General features: G+C 32.7%; 1 protein-coding gene across 4 annotated transcripts in view; it reads left to right on the forward strand.

The window, feature by feature from the left end:
* Positions 1–20,755, forward strand: part of SOS2 (SOS Ras/Rho guanine nucleotide exchange factor 2) — a 100,007-nt gene that overhangs the window by 69,793 nt on the left and 9,459 nt on the right. For 3 of the 4 annotated variants that reach the window (XM_082384801.1, XM_082384802.1, XM_082384804.1), the window contains 9 exons: positions 2,691–2,794; positions 4,431–4,653; positions 8,040–8,159; positions 8,327–8,489; positions 12,416–12,533; positions 13,488–13,660; positions 17,085–17,201; positions 18,788–19,049; positions 19,592–19,633. In XM_082384801.1, the coding sequence (XP_082240927.1) occupies positions 2,691–2,794; positions 4,431–4,653; positions 8,040–8,159; positions 8,327–8,489; positions 12,416–12,533; positions 13,488–13,660; positions 17,085–17,201; positions 18,788–19,049; positions 19,592–19,633 (1,322 nt within the window). The remainder of the gene's footprint in view (positions 1–2,690; positions 2,795–4,430; positions 4,654–8,039; positions 8,160–8,326; positions 8,490–12,415; positions 12,534–13,487; positions 13,661–17,084; positions 17,202–18,787; positions 19,050–19,591; positions 19,634–20,755) is intronic. The other variant, XM_082384803.1, reaches the window with a different exon arrangement.

A 20,755-nucleotide genomic window follows, 5' to 3' on the forward strand; every position in this document is an offset into this window, starting at 1 on the left:
AAACAAACAAACAAAAAGGCATAGAATATCCTCTTTGCCACTGTGATATTACAGTTTTATTGGGGAAAAGAGATACATGAAACAGTTGTATATTATTCTACTTTAAATGTTCAAGTGTTTAAGTGGCTTAGAAAGATACATCCTCATAAAATTTCAGGAAAATTTAGGGAAAACATTTTGGAAGAGGTAAAATCTGAAATTGCTCCCATATCTGAAAAGGATATGTAGGATTTAGATAGATAGGCAGAAAGGTGATTGTTGGTATTCAGAGTCGTGAGAAATAGTATGAACAAATGCAGGAAGGCAGAAATGAGGGTAGTGTGCAGAGGAAATAGGTAAGGAAAATGACTCAAGAGGAATGAATTGTATTGCAGGTAATATAGTAGATGAGATTAACTACGTGGAATGGGCGGAGTTGTCAGTGGCCTTGAAATCCATGCCAAATTATTAAACTTGGCCTATAAGCATTGAAGGATTTTTAGCAATAATAGTAATTTTTATAATGATAGTAACTTTTTCCAACATTGTATTACAAAATTTTTACATAACGCAAAGGTGATAGAATTTTACAGTGAACCGTACCACCTAGGAATCTACCACCTAGATCTACTGTTAACAGTTTACTATCCTTATTTTATCACAGATCTATGGATTTATCATTCTTCTCTTGGTCCATTAATCATCTAATTTGGGGGACATGTTTCAAAGTACATTTCTCTTCAAATACTTCAGTTTGTATGTAATTAACAGTTCAGTATTTGTTTATTCTGTTGTTGTAAAATGTGTATATAATGAAACACACACATCTTGAGTGTACTTTGAATTTTTAACAAATACATCTCTATAATTCACACTCCTGTCAAGGTGTATAAGATGTTACTATCACCCGACAAAGTTCCCTCATGCCCATTCTAATCAATTTTTGTTCTCATTGCCCAAAGCAGCTTTCAGTTTCCTATATAGATTACTTTTACCTGTTTTATACTTTCATATAAATGGATTTGTGTATTATATACTCTTTTGTGTCTGACTTCTTCCACTCAACATGCTTTTGAGTATGTTGTTGCTTGTATCAGTGTTTGTTCTATTTTATTGCTGAGATGGTATGCTATTAAATGAATATACCACAATTTGTTTATTCACTTTCCCACTGAAGGACACCTGGGTTCTTTTCAGTTTTTGATCATTATGATTAAAGCTGCTATGAAGTTTATAAGTCTTTCGTGAACATACTTTTTCATATATCTTTTGTAAATAACTCAAAGTGGGAGGCTGGGTCATAGGGTAAGTGTGTGCTTAATTTTAAAAGAAACTGCCAAATCTTTTCCCAAAGTAATTGTACAATATTATACTCTCACCAACAATGTATGAGAGTTCCAGTTGTTCCTTATCCTTACCGGTATTTAGTGATGTCAGTGTTCATACCTTAGCCGAACAGGTGGGGTATAGTGATATCTCTTTATGATTTTAATTAGTATTTTTCCAATGATGCAATGTTGAGAACTTTTTATTGTCTGTTATTGGCTATTCGTATTTATTTGGTCAAGACTATTAAAATCTTCTGCCTATTTTTTATTGAGTTGTTTGTCTTTTCATTATGGAGTTGTAGTAGTGTATTGAGTAGGATTGGATGCCAGTCTTTTGTCAGATAAGTGTTTTACACATATTTTCTCCCCGTCTTTGGATTATCTTACTTTTCTTAATTTTGTTGGTATCTAATGATGAGATATTTTTTTTCTTTTACATGATACAATAATTTTTAAATTACATTGGATTCTGTAGAAACTAGGAAGTAGAAAGGATGGAAGCACAGTTATTTGAAAACTAGTGTTAGCCTAGAAGCTAACAATTTTGTGATCATTTGAAATACTCTCTAAGCCACTGACCTAACCAGGCACTTAAGGTTGTTTTATTACAGATACCATTAGTAATTTAAAATAGTTTCTTAGTCTGGGAGAAAAACTATTGTCTGACAGTTGCTGGGGTCACGGGCAGTGGGTGGGAAGATAAACTAGAAATATTCATTGAAATAATGAAGGAAAAATGCTAATGTAGTTAATATACACTATCTGTATCTTTGTGGTGGAGAATGGAATGTTTTATTTGTATAGATTGCTTAAATCTCTATTGCTTAAATCTCTGTAAGTAATTATTTTTGAGGTACTGTAAAACAAAATAGCTCTCTGTCAGAAATATTTTTGTCTTTTGAAATAAAAGAATGTGAACCTACCTGTAAATTACATAGGAATTTGATTGATAGCGCTTGAATTTAGAACCAAATACACTACATCTTAGTTGGTTTTCCATTTTATGTGGAAAATATATCAAATTTTAGGCTTTAAAAAAAATCCTTTTATAATTGAAGAACTTAAAAGTTGCTTTTGTATTGTACAGAGTATGAATTTTCTACATATAAATAAAGAAAAAGTACTTTTCCAGAACATAAATGGATAATTAAGTATAGAAGCCATGATTTTTATGCTTATAAATTTTTTAAAGTATAATTTTTGAATAATAAACAGTTCATATTACTGAAGCACTTAAGGTATTAGTTAAATAGAAATTAGAGACTCTTTTGAGTGTTATATTGGCCCTAGTATATAAAAGTATCACCATGGCATTAGAGAAGTGAAAGAAGTATAACTGAATGCTTGGGTTTCACTAAAATGTGTTTCTTTTCATTTTGTCAGGATCTTAAATGTGTTTCGGCACTGGGTTGAACACCATTTTTATGACTTTGAAAGAGACTTGGAGTTGCTTGAAAGACTAGAATCCTTCATTTCAAGTGTAAGAGGTATATTATTTGAAGATTTGATTGAATCTTCTGTCTCATATGAGTTTTTTAAAAAATTTATATGACTTTCAATTTAAGAAGCTAAACTTTTTCATTTTTAAAAGGCAGAAATAACATTTGGAATAATTTTAATAGACTCTATGGAGCTCACATGTGTTTAGAACCACCTGAAGTGTTAAAATCTTGCCTTTTGAAGTTTTTTAGGAGAATCTTTTTTTCTTAAGAAGTCAAAAGTCCTCTTTAGTAAATTTAAGCCCTTTAATGTTATCTCATCTCATGGTTGCCATTCCTTTAAATAATTAAATATTTGTGTAATTTAATCTGTTTTCGTATCCTCCTTAATCTTATTCTTCAGTTTTGAATGGTTAACAGCTTCTTAAGTAATATTTACTTCCCCTGGAAAAGTTTTTGGTATATTTTTGACACCTGAAAGATAGGAGTTTCCTACCTGAAGTTTCAGAACACAGCCCATGAAATGAAACTCTAGGTGGTGAACATTAAACAAATGTACATATCAAATGTATGCTGTTGAATCAAGAAAATTCATGTTTTCTCTGATAGTATAAGGCATTAATTAAGAATACCGTAATTAAGTCTAGCTTCTTTCATCTCCTACTTGTTCTTTAAGGCAAATTTTACTTTAAATAGAGAATGTGATTCCTTTGTTCCAGTTTTGAGATGTTTAAAACACATTTTTATCATGTGTGCTTTAAAATTGTTTATAGTACTAAGTTAATTTTTAACTTAATGTTCTTAATGAAGACACTAGAGTATATGTGATCTAAGAAGCTTCTAAAATACACACACATATTAGAATAAAGCAAGTAAATGATTTTGTTTAAAGGCCTTTCCTATACAAGTTATACCTCAAGATAACTAAATAGTTGATGAGGGAAAGTTTTTAAAGAAGCATTGCAACTAATAAGTGAAGAAGGAATGATAGAATTAGAATATTACCATTTCTCAACTCCTAGTAACATCATAAAAAGAGAGACGTTATATGCCTCTTATCAGAAATAGTCTTGCAAGTATTCATGTCGAAAGTTTATCCTGGACCAGATCAAATCTGTATGTGTTGATTTACAGAAAATAGAGGGACAGAGAAACATGGCAAATGATACCACAGAGATGGAATTGGCAAAATTCAGACTTGGGAAACTCCACAAGTGATTGAATTTCAACAAATAAATTGCAAGCAAAAATGAGAGATGAAAGGGGAACCTGTAGATGAAAGGAGACTTGACACATACTGACTCAATGCAATATGTAGATCTTGTTCAGATCCTATTTCATACAAACTAACTGTAATAAAACATGAGACAATCAGGGAAATGTGAATACTAACTAGATATTTGATGATATTAAGAAGATATTGTCATTTTTATATGTGATAATTGTATTATGATGATTTTAAAGTTTTTAACTTTTAGATATACTTAAATATGAATGAAATTATATGATAGATTTGCTTTGAAATAACATAAGGAGTAGAGGGCAGACATGAGTGGGGTTAGATGAAACAAAAAGTGGCTATGAGTTGATAGTTGTTGAAGGTGCATGAAAGTTACAGATTATATGAAGATTTGCAGTTATATCTGTCAAGTAAAGGGCATTTTTGTTTGTGTTCTTTTTCTAGGGAAAGCTATGAAGAAATGGGTAGAGTCAATTGCTAAGATCATCAAGAGGAAGAAACAAGCTCAGGCAAATGGAATAAGCCATAATATTACCTTTGAAAGTCCACCTCCACCAATTGAATGGCATATCAGCAGACTAGGACAGTTTGAAATGTTTGAGCTCATGACACTTCATCCAATAGAAATTGCACGTCAGCTGACACTTTTGGAATCTGATCTCTACAGGTAGACAATTAACATTAATTCACTGCTCTGTTTTCAAGAACTTTGAACAGTTCCATCTATTTTCAGAACATTTTGAAAATTATTCATGTGTGCTTAAAAATACTTCATCCATTCTTGTGGGTTGGGAAGAAAGTTCATAGCACAGTTTTTAACTATAGTCTGTTCTGCAGGTGAAAGTCATAAATTATTGCTCTTCAGGCCTAGATTAGGTCCTAGCAATCCTTCACAAGAGGAGTGGCAGAGAGAAGACTAATGCAGTGCAATAGCAACCACTTTAGACAGTCACCCAGCTCCTATTCCTAATACTTCTCATATTGCTTTAGTTTGAGTTGGTTCAGTTAAGACAGTCAGTATGGATGCTAGGCTCTGGGCAGCTAAGTAAATAGAATATTGAGTGAGATAAGCTTTCTTCTTTTTTTTTCAAATATGTAATCAAATATTTTTTTTCAATATGTAATCAGAATTTTAATGTGGGGCTTGACTGGGTTAGGTTTGCAAGGCAAATGAATAACAAAATTCTTAGAGGAGTAAAGATTTCTTCACTTCTTTTAAGGAGTCTCAAGTACTTCAGCTATTTAAAGTCAATACTCACTTTAAAGAAAAGTATATTTTTGAAGTAGTGTGATGATGAACCATACTTAAAACTTCTGAACCATTTTCTTTTGTTTATAAGGATCACTAGAAATATGCTTGACTATTTATTTTTATCTGTATCCCATCATTTGTCTTTATATATAAAGCAGTTCCTGCCCCTGTATCCACACAGATCACCCATTTACAACCTAATCTTTTAGCTTCATGGCTTTATCACTTCCAATGTCATTCTTTACTCCAAATCAGACATTTCCTATGGTCATATTCTGAACCTGTCATCACTCCAAATTTTATTCCAGAATTACTAACTCACACATCTCATACCTTCCTAACCACAGTTTTTTCTCTTTTCAACTTGCTTTATCAACTTCTTCCTCTGTCATTTTTTTTTAAACCACTGTCCTTCCCGGTACATTAGCCTCTTTCTGTCCTCTCCTACCTCATAATTTAAGCTTTCTTCTTTCATTTACAACCCAGGCTCCTGTGAAGAGTAGAGGCCTTGCAAAAAAAAAAAAAAAAGAGTACAAGCCTTTTAGGTAATCGCCACCTGCCAGCCCCAGCCAGAAAATAAACCCCTACCACTATCATTCCATCAAAAACTTTTCTGCATTCAGGAGCCGCTTTTAAAATACAAACACCCTTAAGAAGTTATCCTGATTAGCAGCCATTGTTTTTTTTTAAAAACTGGGATTACACAGGGAAAAGCAAGAATATATAAAGTTTAGTGTAAATGGAGAATGTGGGAAGGCACCAGATATAAAACTTTACCTTCTTTAGAATTGGGTTTCTGATTTGCCCTGACTGTGCTGTTCAGAATTTACACACACATCAGAGTTTGTTACCATCTCATTCAGATTGTCATGTTATATTTTAAGTAATTTGGAGTTCAGGTGGTTTTTGTTGATATTGTAGGATTTTTTTTGTAGGAAAACACAGTTTTTTAAATTGAAGTATAGTTGATACACAATATTATATTAGTTTCAGGTGTACACTATAGTGATTCAATATTTTTGTGGCTATTTTATTTAAAGTTACTATAAAATATTGGCTATATTACCTGTGCTATATATCTTTGTAGTTTATTTATTTTATACATAGTACTTTGTTACCTCTTAATTCCGTCCCCCTAATTTGCCCCTCTCCCTTCTCTCTCCCTACTGGTAACCACTAGTTTGTTCTCTATATCTGAGTCTGTTTGTTATATTCATTTGTTTGTTATATTTTTTAGATTCCATATATAAGTGATAACATACAGTATTTGTCTTTCTTTGACTTCTGTCACTTAGCATAATATCCTCTAGGTTCATCCATGTTGTTGTAAATGGCAGAATTTCATTCTTTTTTATGGCTGAGTGATATTTGTGTGTGTGTGTGTGTGTGTGTGTGTGTATCTCACAAATTCTTTATCCATTCATCTGTTGATGGGCACTTAAGTTGCTTCTTTACTGTGGGATTTGTGATAGGTGGGAATGAAGGGACTTATTCCTTAGATAAAGCAAATAGTACAGAATCAGGTTTTTCCTTACAGTGTTACATGAATGGATGTCAGGAATAAGGGAGCACTTAGCTCTCTGTGGACCTACTTTCAGAACGTAGAAATACGTTTGTTAAGTGATATGTGTATTATGGAACAAGGGTACCATACGTAAAATACTGACACTCTTTGTAAACTAATTTCTGGTGAAATAATAGAACCACTTAAAAAAACTTACTTCTAAGACTGTTCAAAGTACCCATTTACACTCAAATCTACTGAACTTTTTTATCATTATAATAGCCAAGTCTGTAGGACAGTGATGGCAATGCCAATGGTCAATTTTTTAAAAATTATGTAATCCTGAATCACTGTATACAGTAATTTAATCTGCTCTTCCATCTGATTTTTTATTAAGTATTTCAGGTATTAAAAAAATATAAAAGATAATACAATGAGGGCTCATCAGCAACAAAAGCATTACAAATAAAATTGAAACCCTTTGTGTAATTCTCTCTAATCCCATTTCTCTTCTTTCTTCCAAAGGATAACCACTATCTTGTATTTGATATTTACTATTCCTATGTATGTCTTTATAATTTATATACATACACACATTCATAAACAATATGTAGCATTATTTTGCACATTTTAAGGCTGTTTATACTGATGTATCATTCTGTGACTTGTTTTTTACTTAAATTGATTCTAGCATTTGTTCAAGTTGCTGAGTATAGCTCTAGTTTGCTTATTTTAATTGCTATATTGTATTCCATTGTATGAATACTCCACAATTTATCCAGTCTCTTGATGAGGAGCCTTTAGGTTGTTTGGGATTTTTCACTCTTGCAAACGGTGCTTGACTGAACATTCTTAAAAATGTTTTCTTATAAACTGGTGTATCTAGAATATATACCTAGGTGTAAAATTGCTGGGTGATCTAGTAAGTATATTTTCAGTATTATGAGATATTGCCAAATTATTTTACAAAATGGTTGTATCAACTTTTACTTGCACATCAGTGATGGAGAGTTCCCTTTTTATCCACGTTTTTACCCATTTGGTATTACACTTCTGTTAGTGTGATAGGAATAAAATGGGATTTCCTTGTGGTTTAATGTTCTTTTCCCTGAGTAAGAGTTAAAGTATTTTTTCATGTTCGTGGCTATTCAGTTCTGTTTCTCTGTGAATTACCTGCTTCTATGTTTGTTCATTTATCTTTTAGACTCGTCTTTTTCTTATTAAGTTTTAGGAGACCTTTAAATAATTTTGATACTAATCCTTTGTAGGTTAAGTGCATTGATTTTTGCTTCCACAGGAAAGTTCAACCTTCTGAACTTGTAGGGAGTGTATGGACCAAAGAAGATAAAGAAATAAATTCTCCAAATTTATTAAAAATGATTCGCCACACCACAAATCTCACTCTCTGGTTTGAAAAGTAAGTTTTTACTTACTTTGTCTTATTACTTCTTAATGTTATACTTCTATAATATTAAGTCATATATAAGCAGAAATTCTGGCTGAAAATATATTTCTTCTTTTCTATGTGAAACAAGGAACTTGCTTTCTAAGCCATGATTTTCTGTTTTCTTTTTTTTTGGTTAGGTGCATTGTGGAAGCAGAAAATTTTGAGGAACGGGTGGCAGTACTAAGTAGAATTATAGAAATTCTGCAAGTTTTTCAAGATCTGAATAATTTCAATGGTGTATTAGAGATCGTCAGTGCAGTAAATTCAGTATCAGTCTATAGACTAGATCATACCTTTGAGGTAAGTTTTAGGCTTAAATAGTTCATCCTTTTGGGGGGAGAAAAATTAATGTGAAAGAGATTCCTTCTACCACTGATCTTTTTGAGTAAATCCTTTATAAATCCATCTTACTCCTTAAACACAGTGATATCACAATATTAGAAAATCTATCAGTATATATTAGTGAGCCTAGAATTCATCAAAGAATATGAATTTTGTGACTGTTTAATATGCTTACCTAAATGTAATGAAGTTCCAAATGGATTTTTTCAGTGGTACATTGATTGTTTCAAATAAATGACAAAGAATTTTAAATATAAATGTACAAATTACTTTAATCACCTGTGATATAGAGTCAAAGAAAGAATAACATGCAGAGAATGCTTTCTAGAACTTAGTTTTTTTTAATTATAAAATTGTGTATGCTTAGTGTTTTATCATTGAAAATTCGGAAGATATAGAAAGTATAGAAAAGTTAGAGACTCAGCCATGCAAATACATTTGCCTTTGGGAATGTGAACTTTTACAATGTTACTAGAAAGTAATCTGGCAGTATATGTTAAAATGCAGATACTTTTGGACCCAGAAATAAAAGCAGTGGACTATAAAGTTAAGGTACAAAGATCTAGTTTCTGCAGCATTAATTGTAGTAGCAGAAAACTAGAAACAACCTGTGTCCATCAGTAGGAGAATGATTGAGTATGTTATCCTATGCCTATGGCGTAGAATATTGGTTAGCTACAGAAAAAAAGTGAATAGAATCTGTGTATATTGTCTTGGAAGAATAGTTGTGACATTTAGGGGAAAAGCCATTTAAAAAATCTTTAGAAAAATTAATATGATTTCATTTTGATGGAACAAAACAGAACAAACTGTAAACGTGTAAGTGAGTTGCACAAGCATTGAGAAGAGTGTGGAAGGATACATACTCTTCTCTTCACATTGGTTCTTACTGTGGGTTGTGATTAGAGGGGAGTGGAGGGTTAGACTGATTTTATGTGTGTATTTTTCTATTTGAGTGTTTGCATGTTATTGATTTGTATGGACTTACTTATATTAAAGATATTAATAGTCAAATATTGCCAAATTATCTAATAGACTAATAATTTCAATTCTCATTTTGAAAACTCTGAAGGAGTGTATTCATTTTGAGAAGTTAAGCTTTAGTTTCTTAAAGTGTTGAATATTTATATTCAACAATATTTATAAAAATAGGTATATGGTATAAAGAATAAAAATACAAAAAATACCTGTTTACCTGGCATCCAGTTTAAGAACCCCTCCCAATCCATCTCCTTCCTTGCGCCTTCAGAGCCAACTCCTATGCTGAATCTTGTGCTTATCATTCTCTTGCTTTTTTCTATAGTTTTACTATTTGTATCTCTAAACATTGTTTCATTTTTCATGTTTCTTAATTATATATGAATATAATTCTTCTAAGACATTTTTTTACTCAACATTATATTCCGAAAATTCATCCATGTTGTTTTTTTAACTATAGTTCATTCTTTGTTTATAGCTGTATCGTATTATAGAAATAGCTTTACCAAAATTTCTTTCTTTATTTGCTTATTTATTTGTTTGTTAGTTAGTTAGCTAATGGTCATTTGGATTGTTTCTAGTGTGGCACTATTATCAGTAATATTGCCATAAACATTTTCTGCATCTATCCTGGTGCTTACATGCACAAATTTCTCTTAAGTTGTATACCTAGGAGTAGAATTATTGGATGATAGAATAGATAATGCCCAATTGTTTTCTCAAGTATTAATCGTACCAGTTTATACTCCCACCAGAAGCTTGAGTTCTGGTTGTTCCACATTCTCGCTAACACTTGATATTGTCAGTTCTCTTTTATTTTTCTAGTCTTGTGGTGTGGGTTTATAATTCCCTAATTTGTAATGAGTTTGAACCTCTTTTAAGATGTTTATTGGCTCTTTATATTGTGGAAATTTTTTACTTTTTTGGTTGAGTTTTTCTAATGAATTTGTATGAGTTCTCTCATATACTGGATTTTAATCCTTTGTCAGTTATGTGTGTTGTAAATATCTTTTTCCAGATTGAAGCTTCTATTTTCACCATTTTTTATGATGTCTTTTGATGAACAAAAATTCTTAATGTCACATTTACTTATTTTTTCCTTTGTAATTTGTGCTTTTTGGTGTCTTGTATAATAGATCCTCCTCTGTTACCTTAATGTTTTATCTTTCTCATTAAGTCCTTAATCCAGCTGGAAATGAGTTTTGAGTATGGAATCTAATTTCCATTTGGCTAGCCAGTTGATCTCACACATTTATTGAAAGTCCATTCTTTCTCCATTGACCTATAGTGTCAGCTGTATCGTAAGTTGAGTATCCATAAATGTGTGGGCCTGTTTTTGGTCCCTCTATCCTGTTCCTTTGATGTATTTGATTATTACTGTGCTAGTGCCACATGTTTAAATTACCATAATTTTATACTAGTTCTTGATACAGTATAGTAGGGCAAGTCCCAACCAATCATTCTTTTTCAAGAGTGACTTACTTTTTTTTTTTTTTTAGTTCTCTGACCAGGGATTGAACCTGGGCCCTGGCAGTGGAAGCGCCGAGTCCTAACCACTGGCCTGCCAGGAAATTCCCAAGAGTGACTTACTCTTGACCCCTTGCTATTATATAAATTTTAGAATCATTTTAAGTTTAATTATTTTAAAGGTTGGGGTTTTGGTAAGAATTATACTGGTTCTATAAATCAGTTATGAAGAACTGACAATTTTACAATAATGAGTCTTCCCAACTATGAACGTGGTGTATCTCTCCATTTATTTATTTAATAAAGTTTATGGTTTTCTTGATGAAGATCTCACATCTGTTTTGTTAGATTTATATTAGAATATTTTAATAATCTTGTTTTCTTTGTTGATGATATCTAGAAATGCAGTTGATTTTTGCCTATTGGTTTTATATCCAGCAATATTGCTACATTCTCTCATTAACATTCTATTTATAGATTTACTTCATGTCTTCACAGACAATCATTTCCTCTGTGAATACTGACAGTTTTTCTTTTCAATCCCTAGTCTTTTATTCATTTTTCTTGTCCATTCTAGTTAGGACTTCTGTATAGTACTGAATAAAAATTACAATGCAGTCACCTTTGCTTTTTCCTTAAGTTAAAGGAAATGAGTTGAGGGACTTCCCTGGCAGTCCAGTAGTTGGGACTTCGCCTTCCAGTGTGTGGGGGCGGGGGGTGAGTGTTTGGTCCCTGGTAGGGGAGCTGGGGTCCCGCATGCCTCACAGCCAAAGGGCCGGGGCGTGGAACGGAAGCAATGTTGTAGCAAATTCGGTAAAGACTTTGAATGTGGTCCACGTCAAAAAAATCTTAAAAAAAAAAAAAAATGAAATGAGTTGAATGGTTTTCCATCAAGTATAATGTTTGCTGTCAATTTGTGTGTGTGTGTGTATCTATCAGGTTAAAAATAAAATAATTCATTTTTAATTAAAAAATGTAATAAGGAAATATAAAATAAATGACTGCTTACTTGGTTTACTACATTTTTGTTCAGTTCTTGTCTCTCTCCCACAGCCTTCTCCTCTTTACCAAAACCTTATTACCCTTAGCCCCAAAAGACCTTTCAGTGGAAAAATATTTGAATGCCATGGGATTATATTTTTCTCCAACAGCTATAACTTGAAACTCTGGCTAATCAGGATTATAACTGATAATGTCCTGTGGAAGATTTTTTTATTGTTTAATCCTCTAATTTATATTAGAAAAAACTAAGTTTTAAAGTTTTATATTTATAGATAAGAAATCATTTCCAGCAAGTGCAGATAAAAATACTACTCATCTCTTAATTTTAAAAATTGTTTTTCAAATATTTGCAAAATTTTAAAATTGAAAGCTCTGCATCTATAAAATATGATTGAATTGTAAAAAAACAAATTATGCTCAGTTTATATATTTTAAAGGCATTGCAGGAAAGAAAAAGGAAAATTTTGGATGAAGCTGTGGAATTAAGTCAAGATCATTTTAAAAAATATCTAGTGAAACTTAAGTCAATCAATCCACCTTGTGTGCCTTTTTTTGGTAAGTTACTAAAAATGGATTTATATTTTGAGGGGGAGTTTGTTATATAGTGAAAAGAGACCAGCCTCTAGAAGCAGATTGTCCTGATTTTATATCTGAGCACATCTGCTTTTATTAGCCGTCTATATTGATAAATAAAACCTAAACTCTGTATGTAAACTCTATCTATAAAGTGAAGATTCTAGTAATTACCTCGTAGAGTTGTAAGGAGCTCTGTGGGATCTCTAAGACCAATAGTCTCATTCATGAGGGCACCTCTCAAAGGCCTAACCTCCTCATTCTATATCACACTGGGCATTAAGATTTCAATGTATGAATGTTGAACATTCAAACATTCAAACCATAGCATGCACCAAAAATGTCTCCAGGCATTCCCAGATATCTGTCCTCTGGGGGACAAAATTGCCCCCAGCTGAGAGCCACTGATTTAAATGAATCAGTAATTTTGCATGAAAGAGGAACTGAAGATTTTCTTCCTGTCCAAAACTGAAGAATAATTCTTTTCTATTTAATTTACGGGCTTTGGGAGGGCAGAATTAGTTTATAAATTTGTAGTCTTATTAACCAGAATTGGCTTAAAATTAATTTATTGATCAGTAATCATTTAAGATCATTGGCATTAAAGATTTATAAGTAAATATTAAAATGGTTAGAATAGATTTAACACTTACAATTTTAGACTTTGTGAATGATTCCTCCCTTTTATTTTAGGCTATTAGACTAAGAAATGGCAAATTAAGCTCTTTATAAACCCTAATTTTCTTTCAATTTTAAATGGTTTCCATCCATGTAAAAAAATTCTTAATGTAAAATTGATTATTAAATATATCAGAGATTTTACTAGTAAGAACTGCTGTATTATAGGTTGTCTTTTGACTTTACTAGATCAATTGTTTTCTCAAATGGTTAAGTAACCAATTTTAAAACTGTTCTTCAAATACTTTTTTTTACTAGGAATATATTTAACAAATATTCTGAAGACTGAAGAAGGGAATAATGATTTTTTAAAAAAGAAAGGGAAAGATTTAATCAATTTCAGTAAGAGGAGGAAAGTAGCTGAAATTACTGGAGAAATTCAGCAATATCAGAATCAACCTTACTGTTTACGGATAGAACCAGAAATGAGGGTAAATATTTTCTTTGCTTTTCTTTAAAAAGAGAACATGTTAAATCCTCTGCCCTCTCTAAGATACGCCATAACCATACATTATGATCTTTATTTTGCTATGAAAATAATGAGTTAATTTATCAATAGATAGAAATGGTGAATATTAGATATTCTGCACTAACAGTCTGCAGTTATTAATATTATTAGGCACTTTGTCTTGACATTGTTGTTTCTTTGTGCAACTGGTTTAAGTAACACTTTCAAAAAATGAATGACAAAGTGGAATGAAAGAAGCTTTCTGATGTCCACACAGTAAAAAGAAAATCCACTACCAGTACTATCATTGATTGATAGACATTTTAGATATTTTATATGTGCCAGTGTAACATTAAGTAATTAATCCCTTTATAAGAACATTGTGTTTAAATAGGGGAAGGGTTTGGGAGAGTGGTGTGTATATATGCATAGTAAAAAATGACTTTTTTAAAACATTTTCTCACTTGGTATTCTGTTTTGAGCAATAGTTCATAATACTGATTCTGTGGTACTATAAGATGTGAAATATCTTCTAAATTAGAGTAAATTATGGTATTATGTTTATAGTAAGTGAGTTTTATTGTATTATACTTATTTGAAATTCAGAACATATGATAACTATCAGAATAAGTTCACCTTTCACATTAAAAATTGTGCTACACTTTCAGATGTAGTCTGCAGGTTGGGCATGTTGAGTGAAAATGGTCACTATCATTCCCATCCTCCTAAATTGTAAGATGGTAACTATTCTTTGTTCCAAGTTCAAAGCAAAGAACCCTAAAGTCCTAAGAAAAAATGACCTGAAGAATACACCATTATGAAAATACAGACAGATACTTGCTCTAAAGAAAATTGTCACCTATTTCATCCCCTTCTCTCACTATTTAGCGAACCCTCTGTGATGTGATGCTTCATAGGGCTAAAGAATTGTTCTTGAGGGAACTTCCTGGCGGTCCAGTGGTTAAGACTCTGTGGTCTCACAGATGAGGGCCTGGGTTCAATCCCGGGTTGGGGAACTAAGATCCCACAAGCTGCATGGTATAGCCAAAAAAAAAAAAAAGAAATGTTCTTGAAGCCCAGATTAGAGTTCACACTGTATTTCCTCCCAGAAATAATGTTACATTGTACTTGGGTATAATTAAAATAGTAATTTTAGCATTCATATCTCAGTAATTCCTAGTAGGTTTCTGTGATCCGATCTAGACATCCTACTGTTGTTTAAAGCATTCTTTTGTGGATTAGGGGCAGAGAATGCTTTCTTTATGATTGACTCAAAGTAAGTTTAAAAAGTAGATAAAGTAGCTAATCACTTTCAAGCATAGTTAACCAAACTAAATAGTATTTTAAAAAATAGAGCAAGGGATGAGAAAAATCACGATTATAACTTTATAAAAGTCTTTAAATTACTGTTGGTCCATTTGATTTGATTTAGCTAACCTGAATATAAGAATAAATTGTTTCAGTATTGTTAAAGGAGTAATATTATTTTCTTGAAATTGGCAGAATGCCTGAAAAATGGAAGAATTTTATACTAGAAATTCTAAAGCTCATTTTGCCTACTGCTAAAGCTAAACCCCAGAACTTATTTTTATATATGCTTCTAAGCTACTTCAAAATTAAATAAAGCTAAATCCAGTAATTTGCTTCTAAGAAATTTTTCTAAGGAAGTCATCAGAAATGCACAGAAAACTTTATGCACAAGGAGTTGTTAATAATAATTATTACTATAATAGCAAAGAATTAGAAAACACCTATGTGGGTTACTACCTATATGGAAATCGGTGAAATAAATTCTGGAACATCCATCTGGTGAAGTATTATATAGTTAAAATTTGTATTATTTAAAGTAAATAAACCATACAGAAAAAAATTAATTGAATACTTTCAAGAGGCTAAAAATAGCTATGTTGTGATCCCAATTTTGCAGGAAAAAAATTGCAATATATGTATATGTGCATATATTCACACACAGAGTTAAAACATTGGAAGGATATTCCTATAGTAAAATGTTAACAGTGAGATCTCTGGTTGGTGAGATTACTGTTTATTTTTCTTTTTGTACTTTGTTAAATCATCTAAATTTTTTACTTAAAAACTTGTATTTTATAAGCAGCTCATGCAGCTCAATATCAAAAAAACAAACAACTCAATCCAAAAATGGGCAGAAAACCTAAATAGACATTTCTCCACAGAAGACATACAGACTGCCAACAAACACATGAAAAGATGCTCAACATCACTAATCATTAGAAAAATGCAGATCAAAACCACAATGAGGTATCACTTCACACCAGTCAGAATGGCCATCAACAAAAAATCTACAAACAATAAATGCTGGAGAGGGTGTGGAGAAAAGGGAACCCTCCTGCACTGTTTGTGACCACCTAGAGGAGTGGGATAGGGAGGGTGGGAGGGAGGCTCAAGAGGGAGGGGATATATGTACACATATAACCGATTCACTTTGTTGTACAGCAGAAACTAACACAACACTGTAAAGCTATTATACTCCAATAAAGATGAAAAACAAAATTTTAATATGTCTATTTTATAAACTAGTATATAAATAAATATTTATAAATAAACTAATTTATAAAACAACATGTAAGCTTGGAAAAAAATTTTTTTTAATTTATTAATTAATTTATTTTTTTGGCTGTGTTGGGTCTTCGTTTCTGTGTGAGGGCTTTCTCTAGTTGTGGCAAGCGGGGGCCCCTCTTCATCGCGGTGCGTGGGCCTCTCACTATCGCGGCCTCTCTTGTTGTGGAGCACAGGCTCCAGACATGCAGGCTCAGTAGTTGTGGCTCACAGGCCTAGTTGCTCCGCAGCATGTGGGATCTTCCCGGACCAGGGCTCGAACCCGTGTCCCCTGCATTGGCAGGCAGATTCTCAACCACTGCGCCACCAGGGAAGCCCCGGAAAATATTTTTTTAGTAAAGACAAAAAAGTTACTTTGCTAGAGGCTAACATAGATATGTTTATATAATTGTTCTTGAAATTACTTTTGAATAGACTTTAGTCCAATTTATCTCTTTTTTTCTGATCATCAAAGTTTCATTGTGGATTATAACTATAGTTCTGTTTTAAACACTTTTGACAGCTTATTACTGATGATCATTTTGTTGTTATAATGAGTAGGAATGTTAACTGAGGGATACTGAGCCATTAAGATGGTAATAAGTGAAAAATCTGTTCATCTTCTTAAAAGAACTTTAAGACTGGAATATACAACTTCCATAAAAACTTTATACTTTTATCCGAAAATAGAGAGATTGGAATCAGCAATTCTTGAGGACTTTTCAGACATTAGGATCTGTTAATTTGTTGATGATATTTTTGTATTAAACTGATGAAGTAAACGTTTTAATAAAATCTAAAATATGTACTCATGGATATTTGTTTAATTCCAGAGGTTCTTTGAAAACCTTAACCCCATGGGAAATGCTTCTGAAAAAGAGTTTACAGATTATTTGTTCAACAAGTCACTAGAAATTGAACCCCGAAACTGCAAACAGCCACCTCGATTTGTAAGTCCATTACAGTTTTGGAAAAATTTGTTTTTTAAAGCATTGTTGTCTTTAGCGTTCAACAGACTATTTCCATTAAAATTGTACTTTGCTCGAATAGCTGTTTTTTTTATAAATTTATTTATTTATTTTTGGCTGCGTTATGTCTTCGTTGCTGCGCGCGGGCTTTCTCTAGTTGCGGTGAACGGGGGCTGCTCTTCATTGCGGTGTGCGGGCTTCTCATTGCGGTGGCTTCTCTTGTTGCGGAACATGGGCTCTAGGCGCATGGGCTTCAGTAGTTGTGGCACATGGGCTCAGTAGTTGTGGCGTGCGGGCTTAGTTGCTCTGCAGCATGTGGGATCTTCCCGGACCAGGGCTCAAACCCGTGTCCCCTGCATTGGCAGGCGGATTCTTAACCACTGTGCCACCAGGGAAGTCCTCGAATAGCTGTTTTTAAGTGTTTTGTTTTGCAGTGTTTATACTATTTCTAAAATTATATATACTGTGGGGGAAAAGTTAGCATTTTGATAAAATCTGGTTTATCCTTTATCTTAGTACCACTTGTTTATCTGTCCATTTTTGATCCTTCCTAGTATAAGGGGAAAAGCTGTGAGAAAGTGAGAACCTAAATGGCAGGTAGCTAATGGAACAGGAAATGAAAAGACCTGGGAAGGAGTAAGGAGAGAGATCATAGTTCTTCTGACTTGACCCTCGCTCCTGCCATAAGAGCACCATTGTCCGTAGTTACCACTGGAACCCACCTCTCTTGCTAAAATTTGCTGCTATACAGTAGTTCCTTTTATTCCTGGGGTTCGCAGTGACAACAGAAGTAGTGGAAGACCAATTCTGAGTAGCTGACAGTGAAGCAAGGTGTGGAAGGAAGTAAAAACATTTGTGATACACCAACTTCGAGCCAGGTAGTTTCATGTTACCTCATCTCCACAACAATTGTATGATATTGATCTTACTCTCATTTTACAGACATAAAAACTGAGGCTCGAAGGAGATAAATAACTTTTTTCAAGGCTGCATAGCTAGATATGGGCACACTTGAGGTTTTAACTCAAGTTACCTGAATCTGAGTTCATGTTTTTTCATTAGTTTACCACTGGGAGAAGTTTTAAAAGGGAAGTAGAGGTTGAAGGTGGGAGATAATGATAGCAATTTTTTCCAAAGACTCTAAAGTATCATTGTGGAGGTTGGTCCTTTATTATTAGGGAGGGGGAAAGAAAAGGTCTTTTTTTTCTAAAGCACCTAGCATAATATGTTGCATATATTATGTCTACAGTGAATATTTGTAAAATTGATATCAGTAATTTGAAGAAGTTTAGGTTCAAATGTTTGGGGAGCAAACAGTTGTTTTCACACAGATTTTGCAGTATTTTATTTCTGTAGTATGAAAAGAGGTTTACTTATACAGTATTCGAGTCAATGTTAAAATTAAGCCAGTCAAATCCCAAAGCGTTCCACTGGAATATTACAGACTGTCCTTGCAGACTGGGATTTACTGTACTCTCTTAACTGTATGCTAGGAATTAATAAGGTAATACTAAGTCATAATAAAGTACATGCAAGTTTGTAATCATAATTATATTTGCTTTTCCTAGCCTAGGAAATCAACTTTCTCTTTAAAATCTCCTGGAATAAGGCCTAATACAGGCCGACATGGCTCTACCTCAGGTACTTTACGAGGTCATCCAACACCATTAGAAAGAGAACCATGTAAAATAAGCTTTAGTCGGATTGCTGAAACAGAGCTTGAATCAACAGTGTCAGCACCAACCTCTCCAAATACACCATCTACTCCACCAGTATCTGCTTCTTCAGACCTTAGTGTGTTTTTAGATGTGGATCTCAACAGTTCCTGTGGTATGTATTTGATGTAAACTATTTGGCAAAAAAAGGAATCTTGTGTTTCAGTTAATTCTTTTCATCATTTTAATTAGGAAACTGTAGAATCCTTTGCAAACTGTATTAGTGTGAAAAGTGACATCTATATGTGAAAATAGTGATTAACATGGACTCCGTAAAGCATTATTTGTGCATTGTTTATGCATCTTATATTCTAATTTATTCATTCAACAAAGATTTATTTAGAACCTTTTGAGCCCCAAAGCTACTCTAAAGGGGAGCAGTAGACAGTGAAAAAGAAAACAAAGCAGATAAGTTTTGTGAAGGAAATTTAAAAAGAGACTGTGTTAGAGAGGGAACTACTTATACTAAGAAAGGAAAAACATTCCAGGTACAAAGAATACCAGGTTCATTCTTTAAAAACTAACATGGCCAAAGATGATGATAAAATTCTGAACTCTGTGTGTGTTATTACGTATGTTACTTTATGCAAACATATTTTAAAAATATAACCGTACATATTACCTTCCTTTTCAAATTGATATTTCTCATTCCAATAGGAAGCAATAGCATCTTTGCTCCAGTCCTCTTGCCTCATTCAAGTAAGTAAGAATTTGAGTCGATTCTAATGAAATGACTATAAAGATAATAATTGAATTGATAAAATTTGTATATGAATATTTTGGGTTTTAGCAACATTTTAAAATTTTAAGAAATGAATGAAATTCTTATAAATAAATCAAATTATTTTCTTTCAACTGTGTACTATTTAAACTTTACTACAGTTTATTTTCATCATTTTACAACCTATCTATGTTCTAGGGGCTGTATGACATTGAACAAATTACTTAGCATATCCAGTTTGTTAAGGATCAGATGAGATAACTATTTAGAAGCAGCTAGCACATTACTTGGCACAGGATGAACAGTGATTTCATATCAGTTGCCTCTCTTCCCCACTCCTTCCAATTCATTTCCTATAGGAATAATACTAAATGTTCATCAGGTTCCCAGGCTAGCCTTGATCACTTATTTCTTCTCATGAGCTTTTTTTAGTTAAAGCAGCATTTTAAGTAAAATACTGTCACCTTTCTTTCTATGGTCATTTGTTTAAAACAAAATAACCCAAAGGGACACAGCAGCTTCAGGAATAATTCTCCCAATCTAGAGGACTTCTGCTTCTATCATAGTAAAATGTAAATCATTTAGATAGTAGCAAGAGAGTTTCTGTCTTGTGAGAAAAGTAAAGTTTTTCTTTTAAATGTTTAATTCTGTACTTTATTTTAATTTTTAAATTTTTATCAAGGTGATATATGCAAATACTGCTTAAAACACTTAAGATGAAATTAACAACAGTTCTACCCGATGACTCCCCACCCCTTGTTTTCCAGTGGTTCTTCCACATTTTTAAATGATGTTTTTATATTTTTCTCTCTCTAGAATCATTTATTTTAGACGGTGTTTACTGATTTCCTATTATGGTAGATGAAGATTTCACCCTTTACCTAATATACTTAGCGCATTTGGGGAAAATATTATTCACTGCCAAGTCAAGGAGTGTATACTCTGATCATGCTTCCTTTCTTGTACAGCTCTGTTTCCTGAAGTTAATAATAGCTTCATTAATGTTTAGGATTTTTGTTTGTTTGTTAGTTTTTTAAACATCTATTGCTACATCTTCCCACACCCTTTTACAGCACAGTTTTCCTTAAAGTCAGACCATT

The sequence above is a fragment of the Balaenoptera borealis genome (assembly GCF_965194805.1).
Source record: "Balaenoptera borealis genome assembly, chromosome: 3".
Taxonomy (NCBI): domain Eukaryota; kingdom Metazoa; phylum Chordata; class Mammalia; order Artiodactyla; family Balaenopteridae; genus Balaenoptera; species Balaenoptera borealis.